Here is a 20,305-nt window from a genome sequence, read left to right as displayed (position 1 = left end):
CCTACATCCTTCTGAATTGCTTACTGTATTCATCTCTTGGTATCCCTCCACAACTTTTACACCCAACACTTCCCTCCAATACTAAACTGGAAATCCCTTGAAGTCTCATAATATGTCCTATCAGCTGATCCTTTCTTTTAGTCAAGTTGTACCACAAATTTCTTACCTTCCCTCCTCATTAGTTACGTGAGCTACCAATCTAATCTTCAGTATTCTTCTGCGGCTCTACATTTCAAAAGCTTCTATTGTCTTACTGCCTAAACTGTTTTAACATCTATGTTTCACTTCCATAAATTGCTACATTACACACAAATAATTTCCGAAAAGACTTCCTAACCCTTAAATCTATATAAAATGTTAACAAATTTCTCTTCTTCAGAAATTCTTTTCCTGCCATTGCCAGTCTACATTCTATATCCTCTCTACTTCACCCATGATCAATAATTTTGGTGCCCAAATAGCAAAACCTATCTACTAGTTCAAAGCATCTCATTTTCTAATCTAATTCCCTCTGCACCATCTGATTTAATTCGACTGCATTTCATTATTTATGTCTTGCTTTTGTTGATGTTCATCTTATATCTCCCTTTCAAGACACTGTCTGTTCTGTTCAACTGCTCTTCCAAATCTTTTGCTGTATGGCAGAATTACAATGTCATTGGCAAACCTCAGAGTTTTCATTTCTTCTCCTTGAATTTTAATTCCTACTCCAAATTTTTCTTTGGTTTTCTTTACTGCTTGCTCAATGTACTGACTGAATAACATCGAGGATAGACTATAGCCCTATCTCACTCCCTTCTCAACCATTGCTTCCCTTTTATGACCCTTGACACTCTATAAATGTTATCTAGTTTCTACAGAAGTTGTAAATAGCCTTTCCCTTCCTGTATTTTACCTTTGTTGCCTTCAGAATTTCAAAGAGGGTATTCCAGTTAACACTGTCAAAATTGTTCTCCAAGTCTACAAAAGTAGTTTTGCCTACCTTCTAAAATAAGCGGTCAGATCAGTACTGCCTATCAAGTTCCTACATTTCTCCAGAATCCAAACTACTATTGCTCACGGTCAGCTTTTACCATTTTTTTCCATTCTTCTGTAAAGAATTTTTGTTAATATTTTACCACCATGACTTAACTTATAGTTCGATAATTTTCACACCTGCCAGGAACTGCTTTCTTTGGAATTGGAATTATTATATTCTTCTTAAAGTATGATGGTATTTCACCTGTCACATACATCTTTAACACCAGATGGAAGAGTTTTGTCACAGCTGTCTCTCCCAAGACTGACAGTAGTTCTGACGGAATTTCGTCCACTGCTAAGGCCTCATTCCGACTTGCTCTTTTTCAATGCTCTGTCAAATCCTTCTCACAGTATCATATCTCTCATCAACATCTTCACCTATGTCTTCTTCCATTTCTAAAATATTGCCTTCAAGTTCATCTCCCTTGCATAGAACTGCTATATACTCCGTTGGCCTTTCAATTTCCCTGCTTTACTTAGTGCTGGTTTTCCATCTGAGCTCTTGATATTTGTACAGCTGTTTCTCTTTTTTTCAAAAGTATCTTTAATTTTCCTGTAGACAGTATCTATTTCTCCTTTAGAGAAATATGATTCTAAATCCTTAGACTTGTCCTCTGGCCATTCCTGCTTAGCCATTTGGCATTTATTGTCAATGTCATTTTTTAGACATTTGTATCGTTTCTGCCTGCTTCACTTGCTACATTTCTATGTTTCTGGCTTCCACCAATTAAATTCAATACATCATGTGTTATCCAAGGATGTCTAATAGGCCTTGTCTTTTTATTTATTAGATCCTCTGCTGCCTTCCCTATTTCATCTCTTAAAGCTAACCATTCTTCATCTTCTGTATTCCTTTCCCCTGTTCTAGTCAACCATTGCCTAATGCTCCCTATCAAACTTCCAACAACTTCTGGTTCTTTCAACTTATCCAGGTCTCATTGCCTCAATTTTCTACCTTTTTGCAATTTCTTGAATTTTAACCTACAGTTTTTAACCAATAAATTGTGGTCAGAGTCTACATCTTCCCTAGATATGTATTTAAAATCTGGTTCCGAAATCTGTCTTACCATTATATAACCAATTTGAAACCTTTCGGCGTCTCGAGGTCTCTCCCACATATACACCCTCTGTCATGATTCTTAAACCAAGTGTTAGCGATGATTGAATTGGGCTCTGAGCAAAATCCTACCAGACAGCTTTCTCTTCCATTCCTTTCCATATACATCTATTATTTTCCTTCTATATGAAAGTGTGGGGTCTGTTCTCTCATATCGTCTGAAAGAACAGACACTACCCAGAATTCACAGCTGTGATATAATTTCCTATAAATTGAAGGTGGGGGGAGAGCAAGTGAAGGTAAGGTAAGTGGAGGGGACGAGCTACTGATGTCAGCTCCATTGTGACTTTATGCGGACTCAGCAGTAACGAGCGGAAATGTATGCTGGATCGAGATTCGAGACCGGGACCTCTTGCTTACTAAGCAGCCCAGGATCTCCTGCTTACTAGGCAGTTGAGTTAAACACTGTGCCAACCAGACACAATGTTTATCGCAATTGTGTTAGATGGAAATGTGGCTAGGCCTAGAACAGTACTGTTTGCAGTACCATCACAGCAAGACCGGTTTAGTTCGTGTTACATCTACATCTACATCTACATTTATACTCCGCAAGCCACCCAACGGTGTGTGGCGGAGGGCACTTTACGTGCCACTGTTATTACCTCCCTTTCCTGTTCCAGTCGCGTATGGTTCGCGGGAAGAACGACTGTCTGAAAGCCTCTGTGCGCGCTCTAATCTCTCTAATTTTACATTCGTGATCTCCTCGGGAGGTATAAGTAGGGGGAAGCAATATATTCGATACCTCATCCAGAAACGCACCCTCTCGAAACCTGGCGAGCAAGCTACACCGCGAAGCAGAGCGCCTCTCTTGCAGAGTCCGCCACTTGAGTTTGTTAAACATCTCCGTAACGCTATCACGGTTACCAAATAACCCTGTGACGAAACGCGCCGCTCTTCTTTGAATCTTCTCTATCTCCTCCGTCAACCCGATCTGGTACGGATCCCACACTGATGAGCAATACTCAAGTATAGGTCGAACGAGTGTTTTGTAAGCCACCTCCTTTGTTGATGGACTACATTTTCTAAGGACTCTCCCAATGAATCTCAACCTGGTACCCGCCTTACCAACAATTAATTTTATATGATCATTCCACTTCAAATCGTTCTGCACGCATACTCCCAGATATTTTACAGAAGTAACTGCTACCAGTGTTTGTTCCGCTATCATATAATCATACAATAAAGGATCCTTCTTTCTATGTATTCGCAATACATTACATTTGTCTATGTTAAGGGTCAGTTGCCACTCTCTGCACCAAGTGCCTATCCGCTGCAGATCTTCCTGCATTTCGCTACAATTTTCTAATGCTGCAACTTCTCTGTATACTACAGCATCATCCGCGAAAAGCCACATGGAACTTCCGACACTATCTACTAGATCATTTATATATATTGTGAAAAGCAATGGTCCCATAACACTCCCCTGTGGCACACCAGAGGTTACTTTAACATCTGTAGACGTCTCTCCGTTGATAACAACATGCTGCGTTCTGTTTGCTAAAAACTCTTCAATCCAGCCACACAGCTGATCTGATATTCCGTAGGCTCTTACTTTGTTTATCAGGCGACAGTGCGGAACTGTATCGAACGCCTTCCGGAAGTCAAGAAAAATAGCATCTACCTGGGAGCCTGTATCTAATATTTTCTGGGTCTCATGAACAAATAAAGCGAGTTGGGTCTCACACGATCGCTGTTTCCGGAATCCATGTTGATTCCTACATAGTAGATTCTGAGTTTCCAAAAACGACATGATATTCGAGCAAAAAATATGTTCTAAAATTCTACAACAGATCGACGTCAGAGATATAGGTCTATAGTTTTGCGCATCTGCTCGACGACCCTTCTTGAAGACTGGGACTACCTGTGCTCTTTTCCAATCATTTGGAACCTTCCGTTCCTCTAGAGACTTGCGGTACACGGCTGTTAGAAGGGGGGCAAGTTCTTTCGCGTACAAGGAAAGATCAGCCAATCATACAGGCTGTTGTCCCTGCAACTACTGAAAACGCTGCTGCCACTCTTCAGAAACTGCTCATTTGTCTGGCCTCTTTACAGACACCCCTCTGTTGTGGTTGCGTCTAAGCCACAGCAATTCTCATATCGACAGCCATTAAAAAATTACATTAATTTATTAAAATAAAAAGAGTTGTAGTTACTTGAATGTTAAAGTACATATGGAAGTTTTACATATGTGGGATATTACGAATATTTCATTCCCCCACCCCCTTTTTTTTGTGGTGGGAGAGATAAGAACAAAGTGCTTTACACACTATCCATTTCCTTGAGACTGGAGATGGATAGCAACATCCTTCCAAGTTTGAATAATAACTCAAAATGTTAGTCCCTTTTCATATGCAGCAGTAAATGGCTTAACAGGCACCAAACTTGAATCCATAGCTACCTCTATTTTTCAATGCAAACCTTTAGAATTTCTTGCAATAGTCTACTCAATCTCTGAGTATCACAATTACTTTGATAGTTACATGATCTTTGCGATAGAGTCTGCAGTTGTGATGAATTTTTTGAATGATTCCACAATGCCTTCAGCTGCCATTCTCTTTATTTCATGTATGAATGTATAATTTTGGCTTTAGGCCATTTTCAAGTATTTCATGGAAAATTCTTTAACGGCATATTATGCCATGTGCATCCTTCCTCCTATCACTGAAAGTAACTGTCACAAAATAAATTAGAAATAGTTTTTCCTAAATAGGAATTTTTTCTAATTTATTTTGTGACCACTACATGCAGTTGTAGGAGCAAGGATGTATATGCCATAATATACGATTAAAAAATCACCCATAAAATTCTTGAAAATGGCTTACTTGTACAGCAAATAAACAGAATGGCAGCTGAAAACATCACAAAATCATTCAAAAAAACTGTGACAATTAGGTAAATGTGATGCAGTTCATCCTGAAGCTGACGAATGAAACTATAAAATTTGCAAGAATCAAATTTTTTTACAAAATAGTTTCCTTAAAGTCGCTGAGAATAATTACAGATTGGCTGCCTCGTGTGCCTTGCTTTTCACCCAGCGCAGTCAAGAGAGCCTGGTAGCTTTAGGGCCAACTCACACCATGTGAGAGTTTGTGCACCAACTCCACCCTGCAAGCCAGCAGTCAAGCATGTTATCTAACAAACTTGCTATGAAGCTCGAAGATGGGCTAAAGCAAAGGTTATGGTTACGGAGAAACATCAATTTCACAAAAATATTTGTTGTGCATTACACATTATTTAATGAAGCTAGGTTGTTTACTTAAATCTCCTTAAGTGAATTAGCATGGGACAGATAGTGAAAGGCCAGAGCAGGCACAGTCATCCTTTTTTTTAAACCGGTGCACTCAACCCCAGTCGTCTTTTGCCTCTGAGGGAAGGTAGTAGTCATAACAAAGACAATGCTTTGTTTCCAATTCATTTATGAAATAAAAATTTACTGGTTCAGTTATTAGTGGCATGAAATAACTGGAAGCAAACTGTCATCAGTGCAAATGGCTTCTTTTTATTATTTGTGGATATGTAAATTTACTGTACATCAAAGAGCTAAAAGAGATCTACATCTACATCTACATCCATACTCCACAAGCCACCTGACGGTGTGTGGCGGAGGGTACCTTGAGTACCTCTATCGGTTCTCCCTTCTATTCCAGTCTCATATTGTTCGTGGAAAGAAGGATTGTCAGTATGCCTCTGTGTGGGCTCTAATCTCTCTGATTTTATCCTCATGGTCTCTTCGCGAGGTATACGTAGGAGGGAGCAATATACTGCTTGACTCTTCAGTGAAGGTATGTTCTCGAAACTTTGACAAAAGCCCGTACCGAGCTACTGAGCGTCTCTCCTGCAGAGTCTTCCACTGGAGTTTATCTATCATCTCCGTAATGCTTTCGCGATTACTAAATGATCCTGTAACGAAGCGCGCTGCTCTCCGTTGGATCTTCTCTATATCTTCTATCAACCCTATCTGGTACGGATCCCACACTGCTGAGCAGTATTCAAGCAGTGGGCGAACAAGCGTACTGTAACCTACTTCCTTTGTTTTCGGATTGCATTTCCTTAGGATTCTTCCAATGAATCTCAGTCTGGCATCTGCTTTACTGACGATCAACATTATATGATCATTCCATTTTAAATCACTCCTAATGCGGACTCCCAGATAATTTATGGTATTAACCGCTTCAAGTTGCTGACCTGCTATTTTGTAGCTAAATGATAAAGGATCTATCTTTCTGTGTATTCGCAGCACATTACACTTGTCTATATTGAGATTCAACTGCCATTCCCTGCACCATGCGTCAATTCGCTGCAGATCCTCCTGCATTTCAGTACAATTTTCCATTGTTACAATCTCTCGATACACCACAGCATCATCTGCAAAAAGCCTCAGTGAACTTTCGATGTCATCCACCAGGTCATTTATGTATATAGTGAATAGCAACGGTCCTATGACACTCCCCTGCGGCACACCTGAAATCACTCTTACTTCGGAAGACTTCTCTCCATTGAGAATGACATGCTGTGTCCTGTTATCTAGGAACTCCTCAATCCAGTCACACAATTGGTCTGATAGTCCATATGCTCTTACTTTGTTCATTAAACGACTGTGGGGAACTGTATCGAACGCCTTGCAGAAGTCAAGAAACACGGCATCTACCTGTGAACCCGTGTCTATGGCCCTCTGAGTCTCGTGGATGAATAGCGCGAGCTGGGTTTCACATGACCGTCTTTTTCGAAACCCATGCTGATTCCTACAGAGTAGATTTCTAGTCTCCAGAAAAGTCATTATACTCGAACACAATACGTGTTCCAAAATTCTGCAACTGATCGACGTTAGAGATATAGGTCTATAGTTCTGCACATCTGTTCGACGTCCCTTCTTAAAAACGGGGATGACCTGTGCCCTTTTCCAATCCTTTGGAACGCTACGCTCTTCTAGAGACCTACGGTACACCGCTGCAAGAAGGGGGGCAAGTTCTTTCGCGTACTCATGTATGATGTGTTGGAAAGAATGATTTATTGAGAAACAATACAAATTCCAATACAGAACATGTGAAATTTAATTACCTTGTGTCCAGCCTAGAATAAGTGAAGACACAATCCAAACTGGCAATGTGCACAGAATGGTCATGGAACACTTTATTCAACTCAACGTGTTCCAAATTCTCAACTTTGTTCGAGATACCTTAAGAGAATGGCAGCACAAAGAGGATTGCTGGGAATTTTTAGAATTAAATGGCAACATTTCATGATGAAGTAACAACTCTTATAATATCTCATTGTCCTCCAGGGCCATCCATCATGTACAGTGGATGGCGATAGCTATTAAATGGTTGAAAATGTTTATGCTCTGTGTCGAATTTGAAATTTCACCAAAAGGAGAAACTGCAAAGTGACTAGCAGAGGGGTCACAGACCTACTTTCAGACTATTTCTCAACCATTACACTTAGTGATCACGTCCATGACATTCTCTCTCCCTATTTCACGACAATGCAAAACTATCTGCACTTTTTCCATCAATCCTACCTGGTAATAATCCCATATCGCATAGCAATACTCCAGAAAATGAAAGACAACTGCATTGTAGGCAGTCTTTTTAGTATATTTGTTGCATCTTCTAAGTGTTCTGCCAATAACATACAATCTTTGGTTTTCTTACCCCTCAACATTTACTATGTGATGGTTCCAACTTAAGTTGCCCGTAATTGTTTTATCTACAACCTTTGAATTTTATGATTTATTATGTAACTAAAATACTACAGATTTTTTTAAAGTGCTCATGTGGAGGAACACTCACTTTTTATTATATAGGGTTAACTATCACTCTTCACACAACGCAGGTACCTCGCCGAAATTATTTTGCAATTTGTTTTGATCTTTTGATGATTTTAGCAGATGGTAAATTACAGCCTCATCTACAGGCAATCTATAAGGGCTGCTAGGGTTTTAATCTGAATCATTTATGTATATTAAGAACAGCTGGGGGACCTATAACACCTCACTGGGGAACCACAGATATCACTTCTGTTTCAGTAGATGACTTTCCACCAACTGCTATGAACTGTTATCTTTCCGGCAGGAAACCATGAATCTACTGACACAACTGAAATGACACCACAAAGGCACCCAACTTGATAAGAAGCCGCTTGTGAAGAATGGAGTCAAAAGCCCTCTAATAATCTAGAAATATGGTATCAGCTGTCAGTGGCACTCATAACTTCATGTGAATAGAAGCCTGTGGTTTCACAAGAACAATATTTTTTTATCCATGTTATTTATGTGTTGATACATCCTTTTTCTTCAAGGTGTTTCATGATATTCAAATGCAATATATGTTTCACAATCCTACAGTGAATCGATGTCAATGACACGGCTAAAATTTAAAACATTGCACGATCAACAGTGTGATATTTGTAGTCTCACACGTGGCCCTATAAAAATTGAAATGGAATTTATGGTGGCTGTCTTCTCAGTTTGTCATCTCGGCATTCTTCGACCCCACCCCCTTCTCTCAAAAAGCAAAATATCTAAGTAATCAAAACACTGAATTGTTGGGTCAGACGGAAATATTAAAAGGATTCGAGTATGAAGCAACCAATCACAGGTATCAATAATAACATTGCACAAGTTCTTCCTAACAAGACAATGATTTAATGTTGATATCATTAACCGCTGCTTCCACAATTTGTTCAATATGAGCACCGAAGACATCGATGAGGTGCTGCATCTGTGAAACGGCTTTATCAACAGTTGCTTGCAGCTTTCCAGTGGGATCTGAGCAACGTGTTCACATATAGTGGCCTTCAGTTCAGGCCAAGATCAGACGTGTCACTGGTAAATGTGTTCTTTTAGATATCCCCAGAGCCAAAAGTCACATGGATCCTGCATGACATGCATCTGGAAAACGTCTAGAGATAACAAGCTTGGGGAAGGTGGCATTAAGCAAATCATTCAAATTGAGGTGTCGCCCAATCCTGCATGAAAATAGTGGTTTCTACTCAGTTGCGCTCTTCCAAAGCCGTTTGACAGTTCTGTGTATCTACTGCACGCTGCAGTGTAAAATGGGCCTCGTCACTCCACAGAATATTGCCCAGTCACATTTCATCAACTTAGATCCGTGCCAGAAACTGAAGAGCAAATTCAGAATGTTGCTGCAGATTATGAGATTTCAGTTGCTGCACCATCTGGATCTTGAATGGACACCAATGTAAAACAGATTGCAAAACTTTTAGTATTGCTGGGCACGGGGTGGACGATTCTCGTGTCACCGCACAAACAACAGCAGTATCTGGGGTACAGGCCACATGGTCAGTTACAGCAACAGCAACCTCATCAGTAACTCCACTGCGATAGGACGCCTTCCTCTTCCTAGTACCACACCACATTCACCCATGTTTTCAAATTTCATTATCACCTTCTTTAAGCCATTTAATGACACTGTACCTCTCCTCAGACCTTTCAGTTGATGGTAACCCCTTAATGCAGCATTGTAATTGCTGCCTTTCACTAATAGTGCATGATCTATCTTCTAGATAGCCCTACTGTTCACACACTTCATGGCTTGTCAAATGGTAGCATGGATGACACAGTCATACAACAAACAGTGTACTGAAACTGATTCTCCCCCCCCCCCCCCTCCAAGTGTAAATTTGTTCTGCATTAATGTATTAGCATGTCTACCAAGTTCTGCTGCCACATGATAATTACAGCCCACACTGAACCTGTGTGTGCAGCTGCACTTTAATTAAAATCAATTGATATTTTAAAAGAAAACATAATTTTCCTCACAAACCTAATACTGTACAGGGTAGTCTTACAGATTGTAATATAAAAGTTATACTGCAATATTAATAATTAGGCAGAATGTTATACAGTTATTAGTTAATTAGCTAATTCTGTACAGTAAATCTTAGATAAAAAATTATTTTTATTCGATTTTCGCTAAGAAACATCCATTTCATATTTCCTATTCAGACCAAATTGTACACAACTCAATTTTTTCCTTGCAACTGGGTAGCCTAGCACAAATAAAAAAGCAAACATGAAAAATAAGAGCCACCCTGATGTGTAATAATGCGGAGCAGGTTAAGGTAGCATACCACTACCCAGCAATTTAACAGAAGGTTTAAACGCCAGAGGAGCTATTTCTCCTTCAAATAGCTCCTCACTTGTTCTCAGCAGGCTCTAACGATTAGAGCATCTACTACGTGATGGTACCAGGGATTTAAATTTGGTACATTTGAACTGAACAGAACAGGATGATGATGATGATGATGATGATGATGATGATGACGACGACGTTTAGTGGTTGATGTTATTTCTATAATTCTATTTTTCTGGCTCTTTATTCAATTTATAGTAAAAGGAAAAAGAGGGGAAAAGGGAGGAAGGGCTAAAAGCTCAAATATATGCAATGTTCACTCATGCGGGTTAAAGGAGTTTTAAAATTTTCAGTCAAAAATACACAAAATTATGAAATACTCATCACCATTTAACACAAAGTTGCCATTATCTGATTCCGTCATTTGTGAACATGCCACTAGATATACATATATGATGCATGGTAATGCTAAAAACGCAGGCAGGCTAGTGAGTTAACAGCAATGGAAATTACAAGTGCTCTAAACATGCAAGAACAGCGAACAATCTCGCTCTCGCACAAATTTAAAGCTATACATGAAGATGATAACTATTTCAAAAATTATGTAATTTTATACAGAGAGGATGAATTTCCATATAACTGACAGGCCACAACTTTAATCACATGCAGTTTGCTAATCAAAATTTCATTGCTAATATACAAATATCTATGTACTTGGATCTTTTCCCTTCTCTACAGTTTTTAGCTCTATCAGAGATCAGATAACAAGTCTCACTTTTTTCCCATATAAATCTATTTAGTTGGTGGTTAATCAATTTACTTACAAATAAACTTAAGAAAATATTACTTTTAGAAGGAGGAAGCAAGTACTTCCACAATTTAAGCCAAGCTAAATTCAGTTAGATCAAAATGTGATTTCACTTGAGAGAAATGGTAACATTACAAAGAGACAGAATGGCTTACCAATACTTACCTTCAGGTGGTGAAATTTCAGTATCATCAATAGAAATATTCATGTTTAGGAAAAAAAAAAGAAGAAAAAGTAGAAAAATGTTTTTATAGGGTACTTTAGCAATACCAGAATGGACCATGGACTTCGCCAACTGGGAAGGGGGGGAGGGGGGGGGGAGGCGGGGGGGTTGGCAGCTTGAGTACCTACACAATACAGATAGCCATACACTACAACTGGCTGAGACCAGACTATCTTGTGGTTCCTGAAGGGGAGCAGTAGCCTTTTCAGTAGCTGCAGGGGCAACAGTTCGAATGCTAAATTGGTCTGGCATTGTAGGATTAGATAACATGACCTTATTGTGCTGACAATGTGAATGGCTGAAAGGAAGAGCAAACTACAGCCGTGATTTTCACAGAGGGCACACAGTTTTACTGTGTGCTTAACAATGATGATATCCTCTTGGGTAAGATATTCCGGATGTACAATAGTCCCCATTCAGATCTCCAGGTGGGGACTACTCAGGAAGATATCATCAGTAAAAACAAAAATGAATTCTATGGGTCAGAGCATGGAAAGTTAGATCCTATAATTGGGTAGGTAGTTTAGAAAATTTAGAAATGGGAAAGGATAGATTGAAGCTACATATAGTGGAAATTAATGAAGTGTGGTGACAGAAAGAATGGGGCTTCTGGTCAGGTGACCACAGGGTTACACACAAACATTAGGACCCCTGGCCACCGCTACATTAGATGCTGCCTGGTGATGATGTGAGTACGTGACATGGTAACAGAATTATGTAAGGAGAACAGACAGATAAAGGGTAGATTATCATAAAGCAGAGCCTGTGAATGAGCGTCTCGAAAACGGCGAAGCTGGTCGAATGTTCACGTGCTACTATCACGAGCTTCTACAGAAAGAGGTAGAAGGACAATGAAACTACCACTAGGCACTAAATCGTTGCATGTCTACGACTCTTCATGGTATATAGGTTTCAGGGGCTTGTCTGCTCTGTAAAGTAGGATAGATGGTGATCTGTGCCATCTCTGCGGAAAGACTCAATGCTGGTGCACACATTGGTGTTTCGGAGCACACCGTTCATTGAGCGTTGTTGAACTTGGAGCTTCGCAGCAGACCTCCCCAATATATTCAGATGTTGACCCACTGACATTGTCAATTACGATTACAGGGGGGACAAGACCATTTGGATTTGACCATCAATTTAAATGTGTCAGCTCATCAGGTGAATTACATTTTTGCTACACTATGTTGATGGTCATCTCCACAATCATCATCATCGAGGTGAATGGCTCGAAGCGTGCATCGTACCCAGGGCACAGGCTGGTGGGAGCAGTATTAAGCTATGGGAGACATTCTCCTGCACTTGCATGGGACCTGTGGCACTAATGGAAGTCACGCTGACAGCTACGAACCACCTGCATTCCTTTACGTTTGATGTCTTCCCCAATGGCGATGTCATCTTTCTATCTGATGTAAATCCTATGGAACCCATCTGGATCACTATTGGGCGCTATCACCATGCACACAAATCAGAGGCCCGTTATTTACGTGAATTACATGACCTGTGCATAGACATCTAATCTAATGCCACATACCTCCACAAACTTGCCAACAAACTGTCAGATAAGTGGAATCAGTGATGTATTTCTTTCCAAAGACAAACCAACAAGCCAGCAAGTGGTCATAATGTTTTTGCTCATGAGTGTAAATACAAAATCAAGTAAGAGTAATGCAGGGATAGGTCTAATAATGAATAAGAAAACATGAATTTGGGTAAGCTACCATGAGCAGCATAGCAAATGCATTATTGTAGCCCAGCTTTGAGGCAGGAAAGTTTCAGGTAGAATATATAGTAGTGAGACAGAGCTTACAGAACCAGATTTTAAACTATGAGACACTTCTATCAACAGATGTGGACTTTGACCATAATTTATTGGTTATGAACTGCAGATCATAACTGAAGAAAATATACAGAGATATTAAATTAAGAAATGGGGACCTGCATAAATTGAAAGAACCAGAGATTGTTGAGAGTTTCGAGGAGAACATTAGGCAGCGACTGTGTGGAACAAAAGATAAGGCCTAGAAGAAGTCCTTGGAAAACATAACAGATACTGAATTTAACTGACATAAAGAGAAAACATACAGATACAGCAAAGGAAGCAGTTGAAAGGAAATAGATAGGTAGGTAGTAGGTTTCTAAGGGACTCAAAGCTCCCGTGCTGATCTCCTATGATTCCTCCAGATGCTCCTGTCTTGTGCTGCCTCTTGACAGTTATTTATTCCCAATCTTTCGCATACGCAATCAATTTCATTGCTCCAGGTACTCCTTGTACTCCTTAGTCTCCCCCTTGATCTTTTGCCATATGGCTTCTTCCTGAATATTCTTAACACAATTTAGTCTTCTTTCATTCTCATCAGATGTCCAGCCCATTGCAGTCTTCTAGCATTTATTATGTTTACTATCATTGGTTGTTGTGATATCCAGTGGATTTCTATGTTGCGTCTTCTCTTCCAGCATTGTGATTCATTGTCATAATATGGACCAAAGATTTTTCTATAAACTTTATTCTCAAACACTTGTAAACGGTGGTGGTCTGTTTTCATTAGGCTCCATGTTTCTGTCCCACAGATTAGAACTGGTCTGATGATTGTATTATAGAACTTTATTTTAGTTTTCCTAATCAGCAGTTTGGACCATAACAGATTTTGTATTGCATAATAGGGAAGTTGGCATTTTACAGTCTTGCTTTTATTTCTACCTGACTCTGATTTTGTTCATCTATCACTGATCCCAGAAATTTGAACTGTTCAACATGTTCAAATGTGTGTTCACCAACTATTAGATGTGATTGGTTATCCCATTGATCTCTACAGCTTTTAACTATCATGTATTTCGAAACTTCCTGGCAGATTAAAAATATGTGTCGGACTGAGACTCAAACTCGGGACCTTTGCATTTCGCAGGCAAGTGTTCTACCATCTGAGCTACCCAAGCACGACACACACCCCGTCCTCACAGCTTTACTTCCACCAGTACCTACCTTCCAAACTTTACAGAAGCTCTCCTGCGAATCCTGCAGGACTAGCACTCCTGAAAGAAGTGTAAGGCAAAGTTCCCGAGTTCAAGTCTCGGTCCGGCACACAGTTTTAATCTGCCAGGAAGTTTCATATCAGTGCACACTCCGCTGCAGATTGAAAATCTCATCATGTTTTTCGTTTTCTTGTCATTTACTTTCAGACCAAGTCTTGATGCTTCTGTTGCAAGCTCCACAAATAACTGCCTAATCTCTATTTCACTGTATCCAATGAGCACTATGTCATCTGCGTATGCTAACACGTTAATTTTGCTTTCTTGAAGGATCCCAGCAGGTACCACTTTGAGTTTCCTCACAACCCTTTCTAAGCTATATTGAAAAGAAACGGGAGGGTGGGGGGCAAAGCATCTTCTTGTCTTAACCCAGTTTTATTTTTAAAATGGTCACCCATTTAGTAAAACCCTGCATGTATTTTCATCCAAGCATACTTTGCAGAGATTTATCAGTTTAACTGGGAAACCAAATTCAGTCATTACATTCCACAAGCTTTGTCTATGGATGGAGTCATAAGCTTTCATGAAATTGATGAACAGGTAATGTATTTTATTTTTTTATTTATTGATTTGATTGCAAATATGTTGTCAGTGGTGTATCTGTTTTTGCGGAAGCCATTTTGATAATGCCCAATTACATTTTCTGCATTTGGTATTAAGTGGTATAGCAATAAACAACATAAGATCTTATAACTTTTATTTACTAATGATATTCCTCTATAGTTTCTGAGATCTTCCCTGTCTCCTTTTTTATGGTTAGGGATTATTAATGATTCTCTCCACTCTGTTGGAATGTTCTGTGTTTTCCAGATTATCTGTATAAGATGAAATAAACGTCTGTGCTAGGAAATATAGGTGCCTAAAAAATGAGATTAACAAAAAGTGAAAAACTGCTAAGTAGAAGTTAGCTAGAGGACAAAAGCAAGGCTGTAGAAGCACACATGGCTAGGATACAGATAGATGGGGCCTACAAGAAAAGGGAAGCAGTTGTATGACTATCAAGAGCTCAGATGGCAAGCCAGTACAAAGCAAAGAAGGGAAAGCTGAAAATACAAAGAAACAAACAGAAAGTCAATACAAGGGAAATGAATTTGAAGCAATATTGTAAGAAGGGAAGAGGACGACAAGGGAGACATGATACTATGAGAAGAATTTGACAGACCTCTGTGAGAGAGCTGTACTCTAACATGGCCTCGGAAGTACACAGCATTCCCTCAAAATTGAGATTCTTGAGGGAGCCACAGCCATACAAAACTATTCCACCTGGTGTGCAAAATTTATAAGACTGGTGAAACATCCCCAGACTTCAAGCAGTACATGCTGTATTTACTTGAGAATAAGACTACACTGATGAGATGCCCCCCTTTTCTTTCAAGAGGCATCTTGAGGAAAGTTCATTTTTAACAAATCAAAATTACAGAATGTTATACTGACAAAGTATCTGCCTAAAAAGTTAACATTGTACCTATTGTACAATACATTTTGATAACACAAGGAAAAATTAAATAAATGAAAAGAAATGGTTTACATTAATTTGCAGACTGTTTTCTTTTCTACATTTTTTGCTTACTATCCCTGTCTATGGTATCACTATTTTTAATCATCACCCTAATAGTACAGCTGTGAATTTTATATTTTTGTTGTCACAAATATTTGACTGTTTCTTCTGTTCTGAATATGTTGTAATTTCTGAGGCTGTGGTTACTGTACAACATTGGAACACAGCTGTTTTTATCTGTATACATATCGGATTTCTCTTCTATTAATGTAAGAATGTTACAATGTCTTTTGCTTCAAAAGATATTGTCGATCTGCTGCTCTCTCATTGACCTCTTTCGTTCCTGTCATGCATCACAATGAACATTGACAACACTGCAGCGTGAAACACCTAAGTTCACCACTGGCCTCTTTCTAAATTTTTCCTGTCCCTTGCAGAAATGAATACTGTTGAGTAGATTGCCATGGTTGGCAACATGATGTAATTTGATGCCCACACAATTTGATGCCCACACAATACTCTCTTCCCCCACATTCATTTAGTTCTCAACTGAGCTGGTATCACTGTTCCCTCTCCAACCTTTCCTTATGCTGTGCCTGAGCAACTGTGAAAGACAGACTGCAATATCTTCTAGGGTACAAGTCGTATTTAACAACAGCATCTAATACACTGCTGAACCAAAACATTATTACCACTTACTTAGTAGCTTGTTTGTCCGTCTTTGGAACGAAATACATCACTGATTCTGCATATCGGGGATCCAACAGTATGTAGGTAGTTTTGTAGAAGTAAGTGGCATTGGATGCCCATGCCCAAGTCATGTAATTCGCATAAATAACAGACCACAATTTTGTGTACGTGGTGATGGTGCCTGATAGCTACCCAGATAGGATCCATAGCATTTACATCAGGCAAATCTGGTCGCCTACACATCAACGTGAGTTCACTATAATGCTGTTCAGACCACTGTAGCTCAGTTCTGGCTTTGAAACACGGACAATTATATTGCCGATAGACGACATCACCACTGGGAGAAGACATCAGGCATAAAGAGATGCAGGTGGTTCGCAGCTGCCAGTGTGCCTACGATTACTACCACAAGTCTCGTGCAAGCACAGGAGAACGTTTCCTTAGCATAACACTGCTCCCACCAGCCTGTGCTGTGGCACCCTGCATGCTTCGAGCTGCCATTCCCTCAATGACAGCATTTGTGGAGAAGACCATTGCCCTAGAGTAGCAAAAATGTAATTCACCCAAAGAGGTGACACATTTCCACTGACTGACGGTTGAATCCCAATGGTCCCCTGCCGACTGCAATCACAGCTGACAACGTAGTTGGGTCAACATGTAAGGGCGCTCTGTTGCGAAGCTCCGTGTTCGGCAATGTACACTGAACTGTGCACTCTGAAACACTTATGCGTACACTAGCACTGTGCTCTTTCTATAGAAATGCCACAGATTACCATCTATTCTACTTTACAGAGCAGACAAGCCTCCGAACCCCACATTCTGTGAAGATATGTGGACGTCCAACCGTTTAGCACCTAGTGGTAGTTTCACCGTCCTACCTCTTTCCGTAGATGCTCACGAAAACAGGTCACGAACATTCGACCAACTTCACCATATTCGAGTTATTTGCTCTGCACAATAACAATCATCATCAAAGTTGCTTATCTCTACACACTTCTTACCATGTCACGTGCCCGCAACATCACCAGGCGGCATCCAACATTGCAGCGTGCAGTCGTCATAATGTTTGGGTTTATCACTGTACATAAATAAAAGATTGCAAATCGTGATTCAGTCCAATTCTCTAACTTTCACTCATACCACAATTTACTGATGTTTCCTGGTACTACCTCCACGACAGGTATTGCTGCTGTAATTTATTCTCACAACAACAATTACAGTCAGTTTAATAGAATTTACTTTGTTTGTTAGAATGGATTAATTTTCTTTCTAGATTCGTCTGAATGTCACCATCATGTTCTAAAGCTGATTATTCTAACACATGAACAGTGACTGACCGAATTTCTCATTTGCAATCCACTTCGTAAATCATTACAGCCTTCCATAATCACATAAAATACTGTTCACAGTCCAGAATCAAGTTATGCTTTTTGAAGGGCAATATTTCCGCTTTTGAATGTTGTTTTACTTAAAAAGCTGCATTAATGTTTGTACACAGTATCCACACATGTATGAGAACTATTACTGCAAACCTTTTCAAATACAACAACAGTTTTCAAGATGATAGATTTAGTGTATTTCCTCCTGTGTTTAATGAAATTGTGAAATTTTAAGAAGCACAATAGACTGTTGTAGTGGCTTGTTTACAGTTTCTCGTATACCCCAGTACAAGTGCCACCTAAGTCAAATTTCATGATTGTTCAAGCAATGTCGATGCTGTATCAAGTGCTTCAGCATTTCAGGAAATCTTGAGCCTCTTTGAATGCAAATATCGTCTGCTCATCCTGCCCTTCAGAATTCTCCAAAATAAATTGGCATGTGACCTCAGTTGCCAAAGTGTTATGTGCAAATATAAGATGACCCCTACATAATCTATTAATCAAAATAAAAATATTACAGTCAGCAGCAGCAGTTTAATATGAAAATACAAGATGACCATGTATTTTTCGAATGATGAATATGAAAAAAAGTTTGGTCTTATAATCGGGTGAATATGGCAATAATTCAGATTCCCAAGAAGGCACGTGCTGAACTTATAATCGGGTGAATATGGCAATAATTCAGATTCCCAAGAAGGCACGTGCTGAACTATCAGTTTTATGAGTAATGGCTGCAAAATACTGACAAGAATTATTTACTGAAGAATGGAAAAATTGGTTGAAGTGGAACATGATAAAGATCATGTGATTACAGAGAAATGTAGGAACATGTGAGGCAGTGCTGAACCTGCGACTTACCTTAGAAGATATGTTCAAGAAAGGCAAACCTATCTTTGCAGATTTATACAATGCCTTTGATAATGATGGCTGGAATACACTGTTTCAAATTCTAAAGATAGCAGGTATTTAATACAGGGGGCAAACTATTATATCAGTTCATTGGGCAAGCAGTAAAATAAACCCAAAAAGAAAATTGGGAAGGGGATTCAAGTTCGGCAAGAAGAAATAAAAACTTTGAGCATGTCGATGCTACTAATTCTGCCAGAGACAGGAGACTTGGAACAGCAGTTGAATTTACTTGTAAACAGGGTGTACAGTGATCATGAAAATGTAAAACAAAGGTAATGGAATCCAATCAAATTAAATTAGGCAAGTATGTATAGGGGGGAAGGGGGGGGGGGGGGGGAGTGTAGAGTGAATCCAAGCAGTAAGCAGTTTCAAATGGATGTCATCTCTAGTAATTAAACAGAGATGAAGATGCTTGCACAGGATAGGCAATCATGGAGAGCTGCATCAAATTAGTCTTTGAACTGAAGGCGGCGGCAGCAGCAGCAGCAACAGCAACAGCAGCAGCAGCAGCAGCAGCAGCAGCAGCAGCAACAACAACAACAACAACAACAACAGAATTTCATCCCTTGTGTGTCCTGGCACTCTGTAGTCTTATGAAATTACATACAATAACACACTGTTAACAATTACCACTGCGAATAAAGATTTGTGTTGGTCATAGTGTTTACTGGTAACTACATATTTATTTTGGATGCAAATTTATCTGATGTCTTATCTGTTCTGTGGCTGTCTCAAAAACAATTATTTCTACATGATTTGCCGAAATATTTCTACAAAGTTGCATTTCATCACCTGTAGAGTCTGTTTTCATCCATTGTTTCACTGGCATCCATTAATGTGTAGGAGCGTCCATCTCCGTCATCCTTTGGGCGAGATGAGCTGTCAGCAAAAGGCAGCTGAGGTGGAGACGGCCTAGGCGACCGAGCGTGCCAGCCACGATGCACTACAAGTGCTTTGGGTGTACGGAATACTTTTGGGCACAGAGCACATGGATGTCTCTCAAAACTAGTAGTTGCAGTTGGAATGGTAACTGGGCCATTGCTGGTTGCGACAGGCGTCCCATCATCCCCCTCTTCTTGAAGCACTACAAGAGGTTGTAACACAGGCTTTATGTCCTCATCGTCATCCTCTTGGTCCAATGTTTCTGGTTCCATGTCTGTCTGTTCAACATTACTGACATGTAGACGGGGACAGTTCGTTCGTCTATGTTTGGACAATGAGCCTGCATTGCTGTAGGATTTGTTGCAGTAGTCACATGGATAGAGGCGGCTGAAAAACATCAATAAGTGTTAAAAAAAATACAAAACATTCAATTACAAGTTACAATTTTCCAAGTAGCTACAACAGTAGAACAAATGATTGAAACACTTCATCGTTTCTTAAACTTATGGGAGTCGGGATTGGGAGAGGGGTGGGCGGTTGTCGCATCTTCATGTTACAAAATTTCACATACTCAGCATTAACATAGGTAGTTAATACAGTTTTAATACTCAAGTACTACTGGTAAATTGAAGAGACCCCAATTGCATTAATGACAA

General features: G+C 39.7%; 1 protein-coding gene across 3 annotated transcripts in view; it reads right to left on the bottom strand.

Annotated features, from left to right (window-relative positions):
* LOC126167993 (zinc finger protein 91-like) overlaps nucleotides 1–20,305 on the bottom strand; it is a 173,979-nt gene that overhangs the window by 40,428 nt on the left and 113,246 nt on the right. For all 3 annotated transcript variants that reach the window (XR_007535454.1, XM_049920521.1, XM_049920522.1), the window contains one exon: nucleotides 19,560–20,036. Coding sequence is in view for 2 of the 3 variants with exons in the window: in XM_049920521.1 (XP_049776478.1) it covers nucleotides 19,560–20,036 (477 nt within the window). In the remaining variant the exon portion in view is untranslated. The remainder of the gene's footprint in view (nucleotides 1–19,559; nucleotides 20,037–20,305) is intronic.

The sequence above is a fragment of the Schistocerca cancellata genome, chromosome 1 (assembly GCF_023864275.1).
Source record: "Schistocerca cancellata isolate TAMUIC-IGC-003103 chromosome 1, iqSchCanc2.1, whole genome shotgun sequence".
Lineage (NCBI taxonomy): Eukaryota > Metazoa > Arthropoda > Insecta > Orthoptera > Acrididae > Schistocerca > Schistocerca cancellata.
Note: the sequence above shows the minus strand (reverse complement) of the source record. Positions and strands in the feature narration are given on the sequence as shown.